Source organism: Sinocyclocheilus rhinocerous, unplaced genomic scaffold (assembly GCF_001515625.1).
Source record: "Sinocyclocheilus rhinocerous isolate Xijiao unplaced genomic scaffold, SAMN03320098_v1.1 scaffold574, whole genome shotgun sequence".
NCBI classification, from domain to species: domain Eukaryota; kingdom Metazoa; phylum Chordata; class Actinopteri; order Cypriniformes; family Cyprinidae; genus Sinocyclocheilus; species Sinocyclocheilus rhinocerous.
In genome coordinates, this window is record NW_015659919.1 from 1,012,956 (window position 1) to 1,028,979 (window position 16,024).

Genomic DNA, 16,024 nt, shown 5'->3' on the forward strand with positions numbered 1-16,024 from the left:
TTCTGTTAATAAAAATGTTCAAAAACCAGCATTTTTATCATAATTACAGCATAAACACCCAAAGAAATAGTTTTGCCTATATGCGGGGTTCTTTGAAATATTGAATTGGATAATAGCTAAAAACCACAAATTGAGCACTTCAGGTTTTTAGACGTTGTTTTTAGATATAATTTGTATAATATGTATGTATAAGGAAGTGATAGCTTTATTAATGCACTTTCATTCAAATGCAAATGTTGAACATTATACAATTACGCATACATAAAAAAGGAAAACAAACCTACAGAAAAAGAGTATAAAATAAAAAGGGGATGATAGTATAAAAATACAAAGATATAAAGATATCAAATAAACACTTTCTTATTCAAAGAGTCTCTAATACAGTCTATGTACAGCCTAACTTCAAGCAACTAAAATTTTTTGTCAAAAATATAAGTACATTAATTCAGTAAAGGCACATTTCATCCTCTTTAGAATATTCAGTGAGACCAAAAAGTTAATTTTCCCATAAAAGTTAAAAAGATCCTAAACAAACAAATAAAAAGTATTGATAGATGTCTGTATCGCACGCCACAATATAACTCTCGTTTTGATATCATTAAACGCTTCTTGCATGCAGACTTTTATTTTGACATCTCGTACTGATAAACTGATCTCGCTCTGTCACCCGGAAGTGGTCAAACGCTCATACGTGCCTTTACAATCATTACCATAAAATCTTAACTTTTTGGACATAATATGTGGTGAAATATTTAGAATAAATTATCTCTAACGAATGTACAATGTCAGGTCGCAAACGAAGCCGAGAGCACCACGAGGACAGACATGAACGAAAGAAACATAAGGAGGCAAAACAAGATGAAGACAAACACCAAAACCAAACCAGAAAACTGATTCATGAGGTGCAGAAACTCAAGCATGTGGAGACCTTGTGAGTATTTGCTGCATTGGTAACGCTTTTGAAGAGAGTGTTTATAATCTGGACTTTTTATGGTATTACAAAAGTTGCTCGTTTGTCCTGTATGTAACGTTATTTTATGACTTTCTTTTCTTTTCCCCTTTCAGCTATGAAAATCCTCCCCCTGGGTTCATAAAGGTTTGGCCATAGTTTGAAGTGCAATCATTAAATGCTCCAGATGCATCATAAACTAGTTGTTTTGGCCCTCTTTTATAATATGTGATCAGAGATTGTGTGAATGCATTAGAAATAAGCGTTCGAGTGAGCATTTTGCAATACATGCAGAACTGCTTTTGCAGGAAGAGGATGACAGACCAGAGGACTGTATTCCTGATGATCCTGGTAATGAGGACGCCAGGAGCTTTTTGGCTCAGGCTCCCACCAAAGGACTGTGGATGCCTCTGGGCAAAGAGGTCAAGGTCATGCAGTGTAAGCAAGTATTCAGATGCCTTCACTTCACTCTTTATAAAAAGAGTTATGCCAGAAGTGGTATTTTAGTGTCGATGAAGGTCCTTGAGAAATCTTAAGTGCACAAACTTGTGTGTGTAGGCTGGAGATGTAAGAGGTACGGCCACAGAACAGGAGACCGAGAATGTCCTTTCTTTATCAAAGGCAACCAGAAACTGGAGCAGTTCAGAGTGGTGAGTAACATAAATGGCCTACTTTTACACTGCTGCAGTCAAGAAGCCATTTATTTAAAAGCACGTATAGTACCCCAATTCTAACATATACAGCATTTAGAGGTTTTGAGTTTGAGATTGAGCCATGAAGTATCTGATGTACAGTTTTTCTGATATCTAATCAAGTCTTGAATGGATTGTCATAATTTTTTCTGAGGTTCATGTACGTCATTATTTAGTTTTTCATGACCATTTTTCATCCTGACCGTTAAAATGAACATGTTTATTTGTTTTGGTTCAGTGCCTTTCCTGTGCTTATTCACGTGCTGTGGTTTTGCTTGCTTTCTTTGTCCATTTTAGTTCTTTGCCTCTTTGCAAAGCCAGGTGCTAGGGCTGTCAAAAAAAAAAAGGCGAATTTCGAATATTCGTCTAATTTAAAATAAAAATCCACATTCGAATGCAAAAACGTTGCATTCGACTTTTAGGTGTGCGTTAAGGAGGCAGCCTTATCAGCGGCGCACGAGATGCGATGATGTAAGTGTCATTGCATTATAATGTTTTTGTTAGTCTATCCAGTTGAAGCCACTAGATGCGGCGCTGTACAAAATTCGAATTTAGTTTTTCAGCCATTTTGACAACCCTACCAGGTGCAAAGGTGCACTCAGTAATATTTTCCTCTTTTAAAAAGAAATGAATAATACTTCTGAAAAAACACGACTCCAGTCATATCAGTGGCCTAAAAAGCTGGTTTATTTACTTTAGAGCAGGTCAACTCATGGGGTCTGACATGTAGAGGTCACATGATCAGCCAAAAACGAGTCACTTTATCTTGGTGTCCCTTCTATTATCAAACTCTTTCATTCACACACAACTGAATTTTTTTTTTCTTTTTGTGTGATATTGAATCCAGGCCTTTAGGTGGCAGTATAATTTATAAACTTTAAAACTATAAAATATTTTACTTACTTGACTTTGCAAGTTTGTTTGAATTGTAATATGTTGAACCTGAATTGTCTGTGAATGTTTTTACAATTCTTTCTTAGGCACATGAGGATCCAATGTACGATATCATCCGTGAAAACAAACGCAATGAAAAAGAGACTAGGTACGTTGAGCTTTGTCACTGACAAACGTCATTCAAGTTTTAAAGTACAGGGACTGTCATCATATGTTTTAATCACTTAGATTAAATATTTTTGTCAGTCCATGTTGCATTTAAATTACATTCATAATCAATAAGGGTGGACCCGTTCAAATGTTTGTAATCAATACGATTTTTACTTGTCTTTGAAAGAAGTATCTTATGCTTACCAAGGCTGCATTTATTTGATCAGAAATACAGTAAAACAGTAATGTTGTGAAATATTATTACAATTTAAAATAACTGTTTTCTATTTTAATATAGTTTAAAATGTAATTTATTCCTGTGATGCAAAGCTGAAGTTTTAGCATCCTTACTCCAGTCCTAAGTGTCACATGATCCTTCTGATCTGATTTGCTGCTCAAGAAACATTTCTTATTATTATCAATGTTGAAAACAGTTGTGTTGCTTGATATTTTTGTGGAAACCCTGGTACTTTTTTTCAGGATTCTTTGATGAAAATGTAAAAGAACAGAATTAACTTGAAATATAAATAGTTTGTAATATTATACATTTCTTTCCTATTACTTTTGATCAGTTTAATGTGCCTTTGTTGAATAAAAGCATTCATTTCTTTTAAAAATTGTACTCACCCCAAACTTTTGAACGGTTGTGTCTGTATATGAGATGAAGAGCTCTTAATAATGCTCGGCCTCTGCTAGATCTGCTTATTAATAAAATATTTGGCGAGTTGAGGTCTCTCTGAGGCCAGTGTTGATGAATTGTGTCAGTTCAACAAAAGAAGCCTGTTGCAGACGATTACATAACTCTTTACTCCACTGTGATTATCTTCTGCAGTGTGGTGACAAGAGCTCTTTCTACAGGGGAGTAATTAGAAACCGTTATGTGGGATGTAAACCCATTTTGGGCCGTTTTGACAGGTTATTTTGTTCGTACATCGCTGAGCTCCACATTTATGCCACAGAACTGTTAATAAACATTCCCCCGGGGGTTTGACAGTTTGAATTTTTCAGCAGGATGTTGGAAAACAAGGAGTAGCTTGTTAAAAAACGTGAAAGTCAGAAGTCAGCCGCTTTAACATTGATGTGGTCTTCACAGCATGTAGTGAATGAAAGCAAATCTAAAACGGGGTTGTGCGGTTCCCAAGGATACACGCCTCTGTTAGAGGATGTGAACCCTCTGAACAGCAGTGGTCTGATGAATTGTTAATAGTTTCAGGTCAGTGTGGCATTGGCAAAAGCTGTCAGAACGTGCTTGTGTTTTCTGCTTCCTCTTCAAATCGATAGCAATTCAATTTAGTTAAAGATAATAAAGCTCTTATTTGAAATAAGCTTGATCAAATCCAATTGCTCAAATTATAATTTCTGTGCTACTAGCGCCACCAAAAGGAATTGCAAAGATAATGACTGAAATGTATTTAATTAGTGGTAAGCATTATAGACATCTGTTTATGTAATGTAATTTATTTGATACTTTCTTTGTGTGTATATATATATATATGTGTGTGTGTGTGTGTGTATATATATATATATAATATACACAAATTTTTTATATTTAAAAAAAAAAAATTTGTTCAAGCATTGCTTTTTAGGATTTGGTATAATTCACATTTTTAATTGTCTCTACTTATTCATCTGGAATAGAACTATTTTAAAGGAAATGTGTTTATTTTAGCACATTAAAAGTTGTCATTGTATTTACATTTTATAGTATTTAATATAATTATTCATATAAAATGTTAGTTGTTAACCATAACAAATAATACACAATATGTTTTGTATAAATGCTTGTATCCTTATAAATATTATTAAAAAATTAAATATATTAGCAATGCTGAAGACAAAATAAACACACACACACACACAAATATTTGTTTAAATATTACATTGCTTTTTAGGATTTGGTATAAACCATAGAAAAAAGGGGGAAAAGAAATTATAGTAAAACAATATATATATATATATATATAATAGAGTAGAATGATAATAGAAATACACATAAAAATTTTTTTATTACAAAACATATTTGTTTTAGTATTGCTTTTTAGGATTTGGTATAAACCATAAATTTATATTTTTAGGTGTTTCTACTTAATTATCTGGAATGGGACTATTTTAAAGGAGATGTGTGTGTATTTTTTCATGTTCAGTGTTGTTTTCTATAACGAGATCCAATAACTATAGTTTTATTTTGTCTTTCTTGTAAACATTACAATATTAATATTATTTTATTATGTCTTATCACCTCACTGTAGGATCCAGCAGTTGAGACAGCTGCTTCAAGACACCACCTCCGACTCTGACTCCACCTCGTCTTCCTCTGCCTCCTCCGATCACACCCGGAAGAAGAAGAAGAAGAAAAAAGAGAAGAGGAAGAAACACAAGAAGAAAAAGAAGAAGCACAAGGCCAAGGCTAGCGATGACTCTGACTCCGATTGAAACAAGGCCATTGGTCTGGGCGTCTCAGTGCTCATCATAGAAGCTCATAAGGTCTGCAGTGGTGTGTCAGCCCTATCAAATATACACCGGAGACTTCCCATCAGTTCCCCGGGCCATCTTCAGATCTGCTTAATAATGCATGGATGCATTTAATCCCCTCCGTCACATTGGAATGCTTAGGATATGTGCATCTCTATCAGATTTCCTATAGCTGGTCCTTATCAGACTGTTAACGTGTTTGTACAGAACGCTTTCTGAATGTATGTTGATTTACATTTTGCGAATGTGTCATTGTGAAAATAACTGACGAGAGCTTATAAAACCTGCCATCTGCTGTCGTGAACAGTGACATCCATAAGTGTCATGTAAATAAATCAATGACTGGCTTTTTAGCCTTTGCAACTTCTTTTTATGGTAATCTGATATTTTTTTTAAAGGATCTGGGCATTTATAGGTTCTTCTAACTCAAATTACATGTGTGAATTCATATCCTCTATTTCCATCGAAGTGTTTGGGGCTTCTGCATTTGGTCGTGGTACGTAAGCGCAGCCAATTAGCACCTCTTGAATGGCTGACAATGGTTTGCACATCATTCACATCACGAGAGGGGAGAAGATGCTTTTGCTTTGATCTCGTCACTCATCGAGTCGTTGGAGTACATGTACCATTTTGTATCAAGATAAATAGTGCATCACATCGTCAAAGGAGCTCTTTATAACGCTGCTTCAATTAGCGACTATTTAAATGTATGCTTTTTCAGAAGACAAGAAAACAATGAATTATTCGCTAAATAATATAGATATTAAATCAACTTAATGCAGTCTATGACTGTATGAAGTTGTTAGCTTGCTCTCATCTTCAGAATGTGTTCGTACTGGTAATAAAAGCTGGATTCTCATGTTTCCTTTTTAGTTCCTCTCTTTTCATTGTATCTCTGTTCTGATCTGGCCAGGGCCATTAGAAACGTGTGTGTATGTGACATGTTCCCTTTTTATCTGACAAGCCATGAATCTCACAAATGAGTTCCCCATTGTTCAGCTCTATGCTTTGTTAAATCACTATTTGAAATTTTGATTAGCTAAAGAAGTTTAATCAGACAAGTGTAATTTGAAGCTTAATTGTGATAGAAAATTCCAGCACAGCAGTTTTGTCTGCAAAAATATGTATAAAACGTGTTATAAAATAAATGACAAAACATTATCATATATATATATATATATGAAGAGTTTATTTGCAAAAACAGATAACTTTTTTTTTTTATTCAAAAGTCATGTTTTTTATGTTATCATGGTTTTTTTTGTGTGTTTTATTTTGTTAGCTGTTATTTTAGTTATTTTTTACCTAATCAAAATAACCCAACTGCAGTTTCATTGAGATTAATTGAAATGCACAATGAAAAAACATGATTATTGAAAATAGAGTTATCTATTTTGGCAAATGAACTCTTCATATATATCTGTTTTTGCAAATGAACTCTTCATATATACACTGAACAAAATTATAAATGCAACACTTTTGTTTTTGCCCCCATTTTTCTAAATCTGTGTTAGTGAGCACTTCTCCTTTGCCGAGATAATCCATCCACCTCACAGGTGTGGCATATCAAGATGCTGATTATTGCACAGGTGTGCCTTAGGCTGGCCACAATAAAAGGCCACTCTAAAATGGTTTTACTGTATTGGGGGGTCCGGAAACCAGTCAGTATCTGGTGTGACCACCATTTGCCTCACGCAGTGCAACACATCTCCTTCGCATAGAGTTGATCAGGTATATATATATATATATATATATATATATATATATATATATGAAGAGTTCATTTGAAAAAACAGATCACTCTGTTCCACTCCGTGCAAATTGTAAGCCGTTACAGATTCCAAATTTTAGGTAATGTAATCAGACTACTTTTTGATCACTTTTAGATGACTTTCTATGTAAGTTGTTTATTACATTGATTTAAATAGGATGATCTCATACCAAACTGATAAAAAAAAAAACAAAGTTACTACCCAGCCCTATAGAGGCCATGATCCTGATGCAACACCACACGTGTGTGTGTGTGTGTTTGTTGCATCAGGATCATGACCAGAAATAGTGTTTGATTTAATCATCAGTGCATTTTTTTGTGATGCAGAGCATGGTGTTGGTTTTCAGCAGTTTCATTCCTAAAGAAGTTGTTCATCATTTCACACAGTTCGAAGAAAAATCCGAAGCATGTCACAGCATTCAGAGAAGAGCTGACGCAGAGACTGACCCATGATAATGGTTTTTAAATGGAGCCAAACTAAAGGTAACATCACCTCTGCCGCTGAAGCGCAGGGACATTGTGTCCTCTCTAATCATCAAAATGGAGTAAGCAAATGGTGTCAGCATGGGATGGTTAATACATCTCCTTGTGTGGGACAGATAATCTATTGCTGTGTGTGGGTGGACATTGTGAGGATGTTGAGGTCTGATGGACAGATATTTACAAAATGCCAGATATGCCCTGAAGACTAATGGCCAGGCAATGATGTTCTGGTTTAATCCTATTTTCTTCTTCTTCAGACAAAGACTTGGTGGTGTTAATAAAAAAAATGCTTAATTAAATATATAAATATTTTATATACTCCTACTGTTATACTGTAACAACAAAAATTAATCATTAATTTTCAATAGATGATAAACCCTGCATAAATTATGAAGCTTAATTAATTAATTTATGATTAAATTAAGAGTGAAGAGACATAGAAAGCAACAAGAATTTATTTAATTCTTTTGAAATATGTCAGTCATGTTGGATGATTAATTCCCAGTGACAGAAAATCATGAATTATTTACAATATTTACAGGAATTTACCAGACATTCTTATCCAAAGTTATTTACGAAAAGCAAAAAAAAAAAAAAAGTTAAATTTTATTCATTGAAAATTATATATTAAAAAACGTTGGTGATTTATATTTTAGGTTCAGGGGATATTTAAAACTTAAATTTTAAGTTTTAAAATCAATTTTAATAAAAAAAATTTTTTAATTATTTTTTGTAATTTATCCAAATTAAATTGTATTAATTCGAATCTATTTTCTACTTTTCTGATGATCTGTTAAAACCTAAAATGTGACCCTGGACCACAAAACCAGTCACAAGTAGCACGGGTATATTTATAGCAATAGCCAAAAATACATTGTATGAGTCAAAATTATTTTTTGATTTTTCTTTTATGCCAAAAATCATTAGGACATTAAGTAAAGATCATGTTCCATGAAGATATTTAGTAAATTTTCTACAGTAAATATATCAAAACTTATTTTTTGATGAGTAATATTCATTGCTAAGGACTTCATTTGGACAACTTTAAAGGCAATTTTCTCAATATTTAGATTTTTTTGCACCCTCAGATTCCAGATTTTCAAATAGTTGTATCTCGGCCAAATATGGTCCTATTCTAACAAACCATACATTAATGAAAAGCTGATTTATTCAGCGTTCAGATGATATATAAATAAGAAAAAAATATCCTTATGACTGGTTTTGTGGTCCAGGGTCGCATATGTAGTAATGTTAGTTAATGTTCTTAATGAAATATATAATGAAGTGTTACAGGAGATACATTTTAACGTTGGAAGTCCCTATATGTCTTCTTTACTATATATTTAAATAATAGCCGACAAATATCTTATATCAAGCAAAAACACCACATTTAAGATAACGACTAGACTAGACTGAGAAAACACCCTGACGCGCTTTTATCTGTCTATTGGTGGGTTCCTGAAGCGGCGGAGCCAATCATGAGCCGGGAGGAGGAGGAAAGAGGAAGTGAAAACAACATCAGCACTATCTATCTAGTGCGCTAGAGAAAGGGAGGGAGCGCGCGACAGCAACAAACTCCCAAACATCAATCCCTGGAAGGAGGAAAAGTCGCCTCGCCGCTTCAGGTTCGTACGATTTATTTCGCGTTGCCGATTCGCCTGATTTTGATCTGGTGCCGGTGCGATCCCACGACAGTTCGCGCTGTTTCATCCTCGCGGGGTGAAGTTTAAGCGCTGTAGTGTGCAGTTGTAAGACAGTCATGAATAGCCCCTCTATTGAGCGCGGACAGACAGATTGCAGCGGGTGGAGAGTTTGACAGAGCTCAGTGCATGACACTTCATGCGTGTTTTATTCCACAAACGCACTCACACTTGCAAAAAGACTGTGAGGTCAAAAGAGTGTCACAAACATCAGTGGTTTCATTTTACGATTGATCCTGTTCCAACAGTGTTAAATTGAGAATGGTGAATTAGATAGTTCTGCGCAATGACAATGACTTCTCTATTGTCTTTGTAGGGAAGACAGTGAAATAGAAAAGCAATATCTTTTATGTAGGCTACTTTGAAACTTATTTAGCTCATAATGCGATTTTTGTTTAATGGAAGATCCTCGTGGACTCGAGAATAAGACTTTCGTTTGACTGTGCGTGAAATAAAGGTCCCGTCTCTTTAAACAGCTCACCCTAATTCTGTCATAGTTTGCTCTTATGGTATTATTATGTATATTACTCGCACTCATGTCGTTACAAACACAAAAATGACTTACTTTCTTCAGTTGAACACAAAAGGAGATGTGAGACAGAATGATATTCTCAGTCACCATTTACTTTCATTGTAGACAAAAAAGATGCAATGCAAGTGAATGGTGACTGAATCTCTCAGTCTTTTGCCTAGTGCCTAACATCATCGCCTTTTGTGTTTTACGGACGTGAGTAAACAAAGACAGATTTTTCATTTTTGGGTGAACTGTGAGTAAACGATGACAGATGTTATATTTTTAGGTGAAATGTCCCTTTAAATACTGAGATTAGTGCTGATAATCGATAGTCGATTCGATTAATGGAATAAAGAAGGCTAATATTTTTTTTCCAGTTGAATGAAACGGCAATTATCTTACTTAAGATGCAAAATATAAATGTATGAAAGAAAGTTATGTATGGCCTATGTATTATTAAAATGACTTGTACAAAAATAGGCAGTTATATGAAAAAAAAAACCCCACATCAAACAAAAATACTGTATGACGGCAATAAACAAACATGTAATAAAACGGTGTTTAAAAACATTAGCATCCAGTAACAGTTTATGTATTTGACAGGTTTTTATGCATTTTTGATACATTGTGCTCTGCACTGGAAAAAATGGTGTAGGATTTATTTTGAAACAATTTTAACTCCGAAATTGCTAGTAAATTTCACAAATCATTACAATGAAATGTCAAGTAACATGTTGAATTATATATGAAATTTTAGAAAGATTAAAATAATATTTTCTTGTAAAATATATATAGTCTAGTACTCTTTGTTTTATTTACAACTTTGATATCTTTTTTAAATCTTTTTTTTTTATCCAACTTTAGTGGAATAACACATTTTGCTTACTGTAAGGAATTTTTTGTAAAAATTTTTTTGCCAATTTGTGCTGTGTCAAACCTTTATAGAAGGTTTTAACAGTCTTTATAGAATTTTATTCAAATTAAAGTAGCCTACTTAATTTTAGGAGGGTGGTGCTCATGCACTATAGGTTCACTTTTGTAGATTTATTTTTGACTGATGTTATTTCGGTTAAATTGTATTTATTGATGTCACTGACATGCCCAAACAATTTCTGTTGCTATCTATTTTTATCATCAACCAATTAGTTGTTGCAACCTTATTTGAGACTGTTGAAATACCAGCAGAGTTCTTGATACACTCAATATATTGTATGTATATATTGTGGTTTATTCAAAATAGCTCTGAAAGTGTGTCAAAATTGAGGAAGAAATGGCATCTGTAAGTAGTAGAAACTTCCATGCCCTCTGGGCAGGAAATAGTTTGTTCCTTTTCATTCGAAAAACTATCAGAAGCTCAAAGTCTTCATCTTTTTTATGCATATATTTCCTTGACTTTGTAGTTCAGATGCATGCTGGCCTTGTGGAGTCCAGATGAGAATGTGTTTTGTTGCAGTGGCAGTCTGTTTCCTTTATCCTCATGTCGTTGAGTCACTTTTGTGTCTGGAGGCAAGCGTGAGCTCAGCGTCTTGCCCAATTGGTCCTTAAGATTGCATGCATGTGCTGTTGGTCTTGAGATGTAAGCATGTTCAGTGCATGTTAGCGGCATGTAGAATGTTTTCTGGGTCAGAAATAATTGAGTCACATCCCAACATTAATGTCAAATGCACGTTTTGCTGTCTGATGGGTGCCGCTGTGTTATTTTTTGTTATATAGAAAGTGAGAAATAGGACAGGATTGACAGAGTAGAGCATGGAAGGAAAATAGTAAGTGTTGCAACTTGCAAGCCAGACTCGAACCCACAAAGCCCAAATTAGCAATGTGACACAATGTATCAGAGCTTATACTGCTAGACCACAGTGGTTTGATGAATGTGTGCACTACTTTCAGTTGCTTTTCCCCTCTTTAAAGTTTTTGCATCATGCTAAACTCATGAGGGAGGCATTTTTAATCAAGTAAGAAATGCTTCTGATTTTCATTGTCTTCAGTTGATGTCAGGAGGTTTATCATTGTCTGTGTGTGCGGTGGAGGCAGTAAGTGAGATCAGATGAGTTTTCTAAGAGAGTCAGAAGTTTAAGGAGTTGCTGTGTGAATGGCTCATTGAAATTCTGCACATGTGCGGCATGTATATATAAATTACTTTCTGCAGTTTCTTAGTCTCTCACCTCTGAGTGCAACCTTGCCGATTTATGATGAGTTCTTGACTGCAAGTGATTCTCTCTCTCTCTCTCTCTCTCTCTCTCTCTCTCTCTGTGTGTGTGTGTTTCACGTGCCTCCCTTCTTCCTCACTTTATGTCTTTCTCACCACCCAGCCCCCTTATCTCAGATCTAAACTCACTTTCTCAAGGGGGATTCTCAACCGTTCCTTGTCTGATGTGTTCATCGCTGTCTTCTCTTATCTTTCTTGCCACCAAAATAAGAGTGAGGATCTTTGGCTTTGTCTTCTTCCAATGCAGATCCAGTGTGGTCACATAGAGAAACTATTGCACTTACAAACAGGAAAAAAGCCACTTGCATCAGAGTTGCGTGAAAATTCTGTAATTTAAAATGTATTAAAAAAATGAATGAATATATAAAATGAATTTTGTAATTTTATCTGGCAGTAGAATTGTAGGCTATATGGTCAGATTGGTCCTACATTCTATGGATTTTATCCTATGTTGAAACTCATAACTGAGGAACATCAAATTGGGATTTTTAAAAGCAGAAACTGAAAATGTTCTTATGCATGCGCCAACTAAAGAACATGCATCCAAATTTTTGGTGGTCATATATCAGTAATTCAAATAATTCAGCATTTTATTTTTACATGTTCATAAACATAAACAGTCACAATATGCATTAATATAATTATATCTGCAAATCAGCATAATTTAAACTGCTTTGTGATAATAACATAACTGAAATTAATTACTTTGTATTAATGATTTCCTGAAAATATGCCATGAAACCCGGACATGCCTACCACTGCCGCACATAAGCTATGTTTTCTGAGAGCGTGCTTGGATTTCTTTGCCCATTGATGAGTGCCATACTTCATCTGAACAATAAAGAGATATTTTTTTGAAATATGTTTTTTTTAGGTGAAGTTGATGCTTAAACATATTGTATTGACTTTAAGATGAACTGCTATTTATGCTAATAAGAATTAGTTTGAAACTTGTTTTGAAACCACAATCATTATTTTTGCGATTCTGTGTGGTGTTAAAATTACACTCTTCAGCTTTAACTGGAATTTTGTAGCTTTTAATTGAATTCTGTCTATTTTTATCAGGTATACACTGTATTCAGATGTTTGGTGGGTACAATTTTTAATTGTTTTTGAAAGAAGTCTCTTGAGCTCACCAAGCCAGCATTTATTTGATCAAAAATATATTAAAAACAGTAATATTGTAAAATATTATTACAAATTTAAATGATTTTGTATTTCAATATTTTAAAATGTAATTTATTTCTGTGATGGCATCATAATCCTTCAGAAATCATTCTAATATGCTGATTTGCTGCTCAAATATTTCTTATTATCAGCACTGAAATAATCTTTGATGCATAGAGTTCAAAAGAACAAGTTATTTAACTATTTCTTTATTTATTTGTAACTTTAAAAATGTTGCTTTTTTATCATTTAATATGTCCATGCATTAATTGATCTCTTAAATTACTGACCCCAAACGTGTGTACACATTTAAAATTCACTCATCATTGAGCATTTCCCTTTCTGAAAAAAATTTTGATCTTGCACTTACATATGTACAATATACAAATCCTATCCAAGAAAATGCTTTCCAACTTGACAATATCTCTTCCACTGCATAAAACCAGATTGCTATTGTTTCTTATGGCTCCAGATATCATCTGATGGGCATCAACACCCCCACCCTCCAAAGCCTGGCAAGATCAATTTCCTGGTTTAGTGGATAATGTTGCAGCCATAGACTGTATAAAAACATGGACGTAGTGTCCGTGATGTAACCCATAGACTTCCGACGAGCGTTTTGAATCCTAAAGTAGGCGGAGCCAGCCGTCGCCATCTTGGCAGCACGTCACCGCGTGTCACTCCCGGATAATCGAAAATGGGCTTCTGGCAATACATTAATTAATTACAGATGCAGACAGGTTTAAATGAAGGTGTTAACATCGCTTAATAAGTGTCAGTGGAAGCGTAAAGAGAATCTGCGATGCTGTCGTAGTTTTATTGGGTTGAAACTGTTCTATTACTTCCCTGCTTTGGATGATGAATATCAATGTGAGTCTAAAACCACGTCAGTAGAAAGCTTTTGTTTTTGTTCAAATGGGTCCATTGTCTTGTGTTTGGTTGTACTTTTGTCTTAACATCCTCTGTGACTGGGTTGGGTGTGCCAGTGACACTAGGCGGGATTTGAAGCTTTTCCTCGCACCTGTGCTCTCGGGAAGCCAGTGATCCTGCGGCGTTGCTTGTATGTACCAACATTTGGTTGAACTGGTCCTGCTAGTACTGATTTGGCACAGTCTGTCGTCTCTGAGCGGGCACAGATAGTCTTTGTGAGCCTCAGGTCACCCCAGCTGCATGCTTACGATCGTCCCAGCTGTGCGCTCCAGCTGTGCTCTCGCAGTAAAAACTTTCTCTCTGCGAAGGCCGTCACATGGGGCGGCTCGCTCTCTATCCCGCTGGCGAGTGTGTCAGACTGCATCCTGATGCTGTTATCATGCCATCTCGTCACTTAGCCAAGACTTAGGCCATTAAAAGAGCAAGAGGTCTGGGATGGCCGTATTAACAGTGTTGGAGCATGTGTAGGGATCAACACAAATCCAGCTTTGATCCTCTCCACGAGGATCCTGCAGTTTTAAAGTTGGGCACTAATGGCCCACATCTTGATCCACTTTTCTAGGACTTCATCTTGGGTTAAGATTCGTCTCGTTCCTGTTGTGAGCCGTTGGATTGGCTGTGTTTGCTGGAGTGCTGATTCACTGGCTCTCTGTAAACACATACAGACCTGCAGCAGCATCTGCGGTGTTTTGCTTCAGGTCAGACCGTGAGCTCAGTGTGAGTCAGAGAGAATAGAAGAAGAGAGACGCAGGTCAAGTGCAAAACTGCATGCTTTTAAAATGGATTAGTTAGCTGAGTAACTGTTGTTGAGAGAAATTGGTTAATGACATGATCTTTTTATTTGTTTATTTATTTATTTGCCATTCAAAAATACAATGACTTAAACCTCTTCTATGCTGATGAATGTTTTTAAAGGGTTAGTTCACCCAAAAATGAAAATTAGTCCATGTTTTACTCACCCTCAAGTAGGGCTGGGCGAAACAGCTAAAAAATGTATCAACGATATAATGTTTCATATCGTTCGGTATCGATAATTATTGACATTTTTTATAACCTTTTTTAAAATAGAGCAATAGGAAAAAAATACATTTAACCACTGTATTTTTAAATTAACTCAATTTATTGAGACAAACAACAAATATTTTTTGTTCGATCAAACACAAAATAAAAATTAAACATATCTAATTCGTTTTAAATGCAGATTAAATAGGTTTTAAGGAAACTTTTGTCTTGTCTCCCGAGGCCACAGGAGGTTTAACCTAATCAAGATCTTCTACGCATTGAGCTACTATATTTCTCTAATATTTCAGCCCTCTACGAACACCTTGGAAATTGAATCGCCATTGGCTAGTAAATTTTTTAGTTTACTCGCCAGACTTATATATATATATATATTTGTTTGTAAAATGGCAGTTTTACAAATATCTGAAAGTACACTCTTAACATCAGTCAGTCAAGCATTATAATATGATAATCAATATTATTTAATGATAGAACTTTAGTAATTAGAATTAAAACTTGATAACCATGTATGAATGCATATTAGTCATTTTAACTGAACTTCGGACTGGTGGTGGTGCTTTTTTGGTCATTCAGTGTTTCTGTAAAAAAAAAAAAAATTGAGGAAAAACTAACAAAAAATACTGATAAGATAACAATGATACGAATTCTACTAATAAGAACAATATAAAACGCACCAAGGATTAATGAGCTACTGGAATCATGAATATTAATCAGGTGGTGTGCGTTCGCTCGAACTGATTTGCTGAAATCAAAACAGGGACGATAATGGCTGAGATTGCCATTTGCGCATTAGTTCCGCCCACTACCGGAGAAAGCTTAGACGTCATTTAGTCGCCCAGAGTTAAGATTTAGTCGCATATGCGAGTGATTTACTCGCAATGTAGAGGGTTGCATTTTGAATTAATAACGCAGCAACTGCGCGTCTCGTGGGCTAGATTAACAAAACATTAAACTACAACATCACTTACATCATCATCACTGCATCTCGTGCTCCACTGATGACGCACACCTAACATTCGATTGTACTATTTTTGCATTCAAATGCAAATGTTTATTTTAAATTCAACTAATATAAT

At 35.0% G+C, this 16,024-nt stretch overlaps 2 protein-coding genes across 3 annotated transcripts in view; both read left to right on the forward strand.

Moving 5' to 3' along the window:
* Positions 1 to 648: 648 nt before the first annotated feature.
* LOC107724340 (retinitis pigmentosa 9 protein homolog) overlaps positions 649 to 16,024 on the forward strand; it is a 19,937-nt gene continuing 4,561 nt past the window's right edge. The window contains exons 1-6 of one of the 2 annotated variants that reach the window (XR_001638019.1): positions 649 to 931; positions 1,066 to 1,096; positions 1,258 to 1,387; positions 1,508 to 1,599; positions 2,622 to 2,683; positions 4,935 to 5,764. Coding sequence is in view for 1 of the 2 variants with exons in the window: in XM_016533230.1 (XP_016388716.1) it covers positions 783 to 931; positions 1,066 to 1,096; positions 1,258 to 1,387; positions 1,508 to 1,599; positions 2,622 to 2,683; positions 4,935 to 5,118 (648 nt within the window). In the remaining variant the exon portion in view is untranslated. Of the gene's footprint in view, positions 932 to 1,065; positions 1,097 to 1,257; positions 1,388 to 1,507; positions 1,600 to 2,621; positions 2,684 to 4,934; positions 6,142 to 16,024 lie in introns of those variants that run through there. The other variant, XM_016533230.1, reaches the window with a different exon arrangement.
* The window catches only part of LOC107724338 (engulfment and cell motility 1 (ced-12 homolog, C. elegans)), a 115,953-nt gene continuing 108,827 nt past the window's right edge, over positions 8,899 to 16,024 (forward strand). Inside the window, exon 1 of the mRNA XM_016533224.1 lies at positions 8,899 to 9,033. The gene's annotated coding sequence lies outside the window, so the exon portion shown is untranslated. The remainder of the gene's footprint in view (positions 9,034 to 16,024) is intronic.